We start from the raw sequence: 7,111 nt of genomic DNA, 5'->3' as shown, positions 1-7,111 counted from the left end.
TGTACAATTCATCAGTTAAATATAGCATCATCTAATTAACTATTACATTAATTATTAAACATTTTAATTTAGAGAAAATGAATATATTGATTCCTAAGAGCTTTGGGTGGAAGTTTGTCTATAAATTTAAAATTTGTAGAGTATTGTTATTTAAATTTGTCACAATATGGAATAATGATCATTTTGTATAACACTGCAAGAAATTTATTTCAAATTAAAGAGTTTTAAGGACCACCTAATAAGAAACAAAAGCTCTAACAGAGTTACTTAAAAAAATCATTACTCTACACCAAAGCTTACGAATTTTTAAGTCTATCACAAAGCTCCAATTCAATGAAAGTATAAGAACCAAAGCTCTAGTTTTCTTTTTAACTTATTATTGTAATACTATTATACTACTGTTATACAGTACCTTTTTGTTTCATCTTTTTTATCTGACTCTGCCCTGTATAAATTTTTGAGGATCGACTTTCCTTTTAGCTATTTCCTGACTGTAATATGTTACTCTCCAACAGTGTTAAAAAGTGAAGTAGTAGTACGAAAATCCAATCACTCTCTCTATCTCACTTCCAAAGCTCCAGTTCTTTTACCTAAATCTTTATACGGAAAAGTGAATGCAAAAAATAATGCAAAGGTTTTGCAGAATACCAGAAACCATGCATGCTTTTTTTTTTTCTTGTGCATTAGTTTCGCATGTTACTTTCAGGACCCAGCCCATGATACAAAAATTAACAAAAACACATATTGTATTGCTTCTATAGCTCATATGTTTGATTTCATTCGTTTTCTCATGTTTTTAGAGAAGTTAATTTTGTGAAGAATAATTAACTGCTATAGGTCATAATATAGACTTGGATTGTACTTGATTTAAGTCAACTTCCAACGTTAAAAGGAATACCTTAATTATATTTTGATAACAAGTACACAAAATACCTTAAACGCTTATTTTTAAAAATTATATCTCTTAAAAGAACAAAAGCTCGCCAAAAAAGTATAGATATTATCAGACATCTCTGCATCCCATTTATAAATTTGTACTTAGCAGAGAAAATGTAAACTAAAATAAAATAAAATATTTGATATAATAAAAATTATGAAGCTAGATCGATGGTGTGTATTAAATCATCAAGGTTCTCTGTGCTTGTATTGGATTTATTAGTATACGTACAGTGCTGACATGAGAGATTGGGAACAGCTTTATCGATACATGGTGAAAATCTCTACCTCTCCTTTTTTCTTATGAGTATTTTAGAAATGGAAAATACAAAAATTAAAGGGAAGTATTATTGACAAAAATCTTATTATACACTTTTTATAAGTATATATTTTTTTAAATATAAAATATAAAATGAAAATTTTAAAGTAATAATAACAATTCTCAAATTAAAAAATTGTTTTCCTCTCGCAAAAACTCGAAAGGGCTTTCTCATAAAACTACTTCCTGTTCCCTCCCTTTCGTTTTCTTCACTGACAGAGATTACCTGCACACTTTCTCACGCACGCACGCATACTCAAAACAGACTCCCCCAGCTCTGCACAGCCCACTCCCTCAGACACATACATCACTCTCTCTCTCTCTCTCTCGAGAGAGAGAGACAGACAGAGGAGAGAGAAAGAGGGGTAATGGATATGGCAGAGAGGAAAGAGGACAGAGCAGAAAAAACAGCCACAGAGATTTTTCCAGCTATATCATACCTTATTGTATCTCCCCCTTCACTTTTTCCCCTCTGCCACTCAGATTCATTAAACCCTTCTCACACTCTTCCTCTCTCTCCCTAAAACCAAATCTTGCAGCTACAAAACAAACGCTCACCTCCCCCCACACCCTCAAAACCCTTCACTACACTCCACTCTTTCCCAGACCCCTCCAAAATTCCCTTTTGGGTTTTCTTCCCATGGACGTCATGAACTTCTCCACCCACTTTGATCACGACACCCATCTGCCTCCCGGCTTCCGCTTCCACCCCACCGACGAGGAGCTTATCACCTACTACCTCCTCAAGAAGGTCCTCGACGGCAGCTTCACCGGCCGCGCCATTGCTGAAGTCGACCTCAACAAGTGCGAGCCTTGGGAGCTCCCTGGTAATTAATCAACTAATCAACTCCACCTCATTTTAATTAATCCCCATATTTATTACACATAACTTGAAATAATTTACTTTTCAATGTTGGTTTCGATTAATCACAACATCTTTTTTCTTTCTAAATAACTTGAAATAGTTAATTTCCAAATGTTAGATTTTGATTACAATTAGTTTATAAGTGTTGGATGTTGATTAATTTTTCAGACAAGGCAAAGATGGGCGAGAAAGAGTGGTACTTTTTCAGCCTGCGCGATCGGAAATACCCGACGGGGCTCCGAACCAACAGGGCCACGGAAGCTGGCTACTGGAAAGCAACCGGGAAGGACAGGGAGATTTACAGCTCTAAGACCTGTGCGCTCGTCGGGATGAAGAAGACGTTGGTTTTTTACCGCGGCAGAGCCCCCAAGGGTGAAAAGTCCAATTGGATCATGCATGAGTACCGCCTCGAAGGCAAATTTGCCTACCACTATCTCTCCAGGAGCTCCAAGGTCCTCTCCCACTCTCTCTAGAAAGTTAATGGAAACTTCAACGATCATGCATTTCTAAGCAACATTTTAACATGTAATAAAGTTTTATTTTAAAAAGTCTCGTATCATTTATAGCGAGGGTTAGGTAAATTAGTTGGTACTGTGGGGGTTGCTAGCTAGGGTTAGGTAAGTATAACCTTCTATGTAGATTGTACTGATGAATCGGTTCTCAATTAATGGCATTTACTGGTAGAGGATCTCTCTGTTGGTGCTTCCTATATTCTCCTCCAAGCTATCTTGTATCATAACATCAAACACCTGAAACTTGAAAATTTTGAGCATAAATAACAATTCTGAAGCAAGATCTCAGTTAGTTGAAACATTCATATATGCATGTGAAAGCCAGAGTTCAACTTCCTCTCTCACATATTACTACGTTTCCATGAAAGGTTTTTTTCCACATGAATTGCCCTATATTTTTCTAATGTACATATAGTTTATTGAAATAGTTCACATTGTTATTCTGCTATTAATTTCTATAAGGTCTCCTCGTTTGCGGCAATTTTTTTTTTTTGTAAGGCATTAATTGCATTAGGGTTTAAATCATGCATATAGGAACGTCACCACCTACCCTTACTAATTTTTCACAAAAAGCTGACTCTTCTTTTCACCAATGTCGCCCATGGCATTGATTAACACACGTGCAGGACGAGTGGGTCATTTCCCGGGTTTTTCAGAAGAGCGGGTCGGCCTCCAACGGACCGGGATCCAAGAAGACCCGGATCGGCAACGGCTCCACCAGCAGCATCTCCCTCTACCCAGAACCCAGCTCCCCCTCCTCCGTCTCCCTCCCGCCCCTCCTCGATTCCTCCCCTTACCAACCCGTTTCCGCCGCTGGCGACGGCTGCTCTTACGACAGTCCAATCTCAAGGGAGCACGTGTCCTGTTTCTCCACCAACCCCAACAACAACGGCTTCAACCTCTCAGCCTCGTGCTTCGACTTGGCGCACCCTCCACCGCCTCACCCGCAGAGCTTCGGCGGCGTCTCGGCCTTCCCGAGCCTCCGGTCTCTGCAGGAGAATCTCCAGCTGCCCTTCTTCTCCCCAGTGCCGTCTCATCCCCCTGTCCACGTCGGCGGCTCTTTTGCTGGCGGCGGATCCTCCGTCGATTTCACCGGGAACTGGCCTCCGGCACCTGAGGAAGCCAGGGCTGTGGGGCCCACGGAGCTGGATTGCATGTGGAATTACTACAAGACTGAGTGCCTTTGAAAACCCTAGAGGTTTCCACACGTGCGGGGGCGTTAAAGACTTTTCATCTAAAACGATCGATGTGCAGTGCAATTAGCAGTAGTAGGGGTAGTTTCGGTATTTCAGATGACTTTATCCGTAGTTTATGCTTGTTTTATGCTATGATGAAAACCCTATGGTGTTGTTTAATTAATTAACTAAGTAATTAATTTGATGGTAAATTTAGTAAGTGCTTATTTACTGTGATATGCAAGGCGGTATATGTGTCTGTAGTACTTGATCGGAACAGTGGCAGGTGAATCTGATTCACCTGCATCTTGCATTATTTAATTAGATACTCTGATGCTGTTTGCAGTATCTTTTTCTGAAGATAATCTGGGTTTGCTTTAAATGGTAATTGCACGTAATGCTTGCTTTCTTTGTGATGATGTTGGATTTGTCGTTGGGATGTTATTAAGTCGTTCTGGTGGGTTTGGGATTTGCCTCATTGATTTCTGCATTGGGTTTGCCAATTATAATCTTACAGATGTAGAGCTTCGAGTCCTGTTTCATAGCATTATTGCACTTGTAAGATAAGGCATAAAAGAACATGAAAGGGACTTGCTACCCTTAATTTCACTATCTATATATATATACTAGCCATCAGTGGTTACCTTGTTTATCTAGACACTAATTTCATTGGTTACTTTGTTTATCTTGGCACTAATCTCATTTCTTTCATGATCTAGTGTTGAGTCTGAGCATCGCTCTCTTACCCAGGCTATTTTCTTCTTGGTGAGCTTGGTGTACTCCTCTATTTTCTTGTGCTTCTGCATTTTGACAACCTTAGTATCACCTATCTTGCTGCTAATCAGATTCATTAATCTCATACTCGGTATATTGAACTCAATTATCACTTCGTTCATGATGATCAGGTGGCCCTTGGCAGTCGTAAGTTGTGCTACATCTCTTATGTTGATCAGCCTTGATGATTTCCTTACCAAAGCTTTCCATCAGCCTCGTCATACTTCCCTTTGCTCCAAACTCCTCCGATTAAGCTTGTTTAGTTTCTGGAGGGTATTAGATTTAAAGAAATTAATTTGGAATTATCTCCGTAATTATGGGTTGCAAAATTGAAATGCAATTTCCACTTGTATAACTACTAAAGATTCTTACCACAAATGGACTCAAGGAACCCATATATAGTGTTATATTATACTTTACACAACGTTACAAGGATTGATATTTCTACAGTACATTTGAGATTGTGGTCCAATTTAATGAGTTCAAGCACTCCCTTACAAAGATCAACAAATATAGGAAGTGACACTTGTCCCTTCTAATTATAATAGGATTATGTCATGTTTAGGCTAACAATTCAGTTAAATGTAAGGAAAGGCAGTTAGCTTCCTTGTTGTCTAATGGCGCGTTCTATGAAAGTTGAAAATGGGCAAACTACATTGTGCAAATGAATAATGACATGATTTTCCTTTCGGTTTTTTTTGTTTAAAATATGATTAGGCTAATTGCCAGTTTTAACATACCAAATCTGTGTTTGTGATCTTTAATAATCGGTTTATTTTTTTGGTGGATTATTGTTGTTGTTGAGACCTGCCACAGAGGTGTATCATCCAAATCAATTAATGGTGAGTAGACATAGATGGTTACCTTTCACATGTCGCACAGAGACTCTAGGGTAGCATAGAGACCCTTGAGGCTTGAGGATACTGCTCTCCCAGTGGGGTACCCCCGGCCTCTAGATATTTAGTCCTGTGGAAGGGACGCATTTAGTACTACTCTATCTCTCTGTTACATTACATTGTATTCTTTCCTTGTCAGCTTAACTTATTAGCTTAGGGGAGGGACCATGCATATATCTCACCCCATAGCTTGCTAGCAAACACATTATGCAACCTTGCATTTACTTTTCCTCACTGTTTGGACGGCTGCATTACTCTACTCATAATTTTCATTTCTTTGGATGAAACCAATAGTGGGAAAGGAGGAAATTAAACAGAGTCTCGGATATGTAAAAACTGATGTTCTTATAGCTTCTTCAGTGCTTAGGTAGGAGTTACCACCACCTGTTCCACTCTTTGTCACTGTTCATGCTCGAATGAGAGAAAAAAGGGGCGTAAGTAAAACACCAGGCCAAGCTTACTATAAAAAGTGGCATAATTAGGGTTTAGATTATATCTTGAAGTGGGGGAGCTCTAGTTTTGCTTATCCTATTGGAGTCGTGCTCCAATAAGAGAAGAGGGGGTGTAAGTAAAAACACTTAAGCAGACTTGCTAAAAGAATGAATAGTCTTAGGAGTTAAGTCCCATTTAAGGTTTAGGTTATATCTTGAAGTGGGATAACTCTCATTTAGCTCATCCATTGGAGCGTAGAACCCTTGACATCCCCATTTCCCTATCCAAATGTACAAGGGGAAACCCTAAAACCAGCTTTAACGCGGGGAATTCAGCTTTGCGGAGACGTTTTTACCCACTTGAGCTAAAAATTCCATCTCATTTCTATCCTTTGTAATATGAAGAAAATAAACAAACGAACAAAAGTTATTAAATGGGTATTTTGCTTATGCAAAAATATGGAGAATCTGTCGCCAGTTGCTGTTTAATTTTGTAACAATTACTGCCCGCAGGCCCTTTTCATTTTCCTGCAGAAACCCTAAAAGCTTGAAAAAATCCAAACAAAGATGCATGACAAAATACTGTGCAATCATGCAAGCTGCTCTACGTTATTCCCAACAATCGGATTTTCGTCGAGACATAATCAAAGGCTCCATGCGCGCTCTACGTTGATCTCCCGCCACGTGGAAGGAACCCATTGGTGGAAGTCCATAATGATGATGGATGATGACATGTGGTCAGCAGTTTAAGGTACATTAAGGTTGATATTGGACGGGTATGATGTGTGTATATATGGGAAAGCAATGAGTAATGTGACATTTTAGGGTATGTGTGTTCTGGAGGGCACGTACACGGGACCATTTGGAGGACGACCATTGGAGGATTTGTTCATGGAAATAGCATGGCACGCGTTGTACCCTGTTTGGTTTTGGTTTTTAGACTTTCCTTTGCAGAGGGTGAGGGTATGAAAGTATATATGGGTCTGAAGCCAAACAGAAAGAAGCCAAACAAGAAAGAGCCAAACACTAAAAGCTAGGGTTTGGAATTTATGGAAGGAGATGTGAATTATGAGTCTCTGTGTAATTTTGGTTGTTATATATATCAAGGCCTTTTTTCTTATGCGTATGATTGCATCTCTGGTATTTCTTGGAATATTATTCGTATCCTCTTACACATGTAACATATATATATATGTGTGTGTG

General features: G+C 39.1%; 1 protein-coding gene across 1 annotated transcript; it reads left to right on the top strand.

Annotated features, from left to right (window-relative positions):
• The first annotated feature begins 1,487 nt into the window (after positions 1-1,487).
• LOC126614565 (protein CUP-SHAPED COTYLEDON 2-like) lies at positions 1,488-4,044 on the top strand. Its single transcript, XM_050282218.1, has 3 exons — positions 1,488-2,082; positions 2,289-2,572; positions 3,259-4,044. Exons 1-3 carry the CDS (start codon positions 1,896-1,898, stop codon positions 3,817-3,819), a joined length of 1,032 nt encoding a protein of 343 aa, XP_050138175.1. The 5' UTR covers positions 1,488-1,895; the 3' UTR covers positions 3,820-4,044.
• Positions 4,045-7,111: the final 3,067 nt, after the last annotated feature.

This window comes from Malus sylvestris, chromosome 3 (genome assembly GCF_916048215.2).
Source record: "Malus sylvestris chromosome 3, drMalSylv7.2, whole genome shotgun sequence".
Classification (NCBI taxonomy): domain Eukaryota; kingdom Viridiplantae; phylum Streptophyta; class Magnoliopsida; order Rosales; family Rosaceae; genus Malus; species Malus sylvestris.
Note: the sequence above shows the minus strand (reverse complement) of the source record. Positions and strands in the feature narration are given on the sequence as shown.

What these genes read in the sequence shown, in the direction of transcription:
- LOC126614565 (XM_050282218.1), top strand. Translation starts at nt 1,896, where the DNA reads ATGGACGTCATGAACTTCTCCACCCACTTTGATCACGACACCCATCTG. An exon ending in CGAGCCTTGGGAGCTCCCTG is followed by an intron (nt 2,083 to 2,288) that starts GTAATTAATCAA and finishes TTAATTTTTCAG; the next exon opens with ACAAGGCAAAGATGGGCGAG. An exon ending in ATCTCTCCAGGAGCTCCAAG is followed by an intron (nt 2,573 to 3,258) that starts GTCCTCTCCCAC and finishes ACACACGTGCAG; the next exon opens with GACGAGTGGGTCATTTCCCG.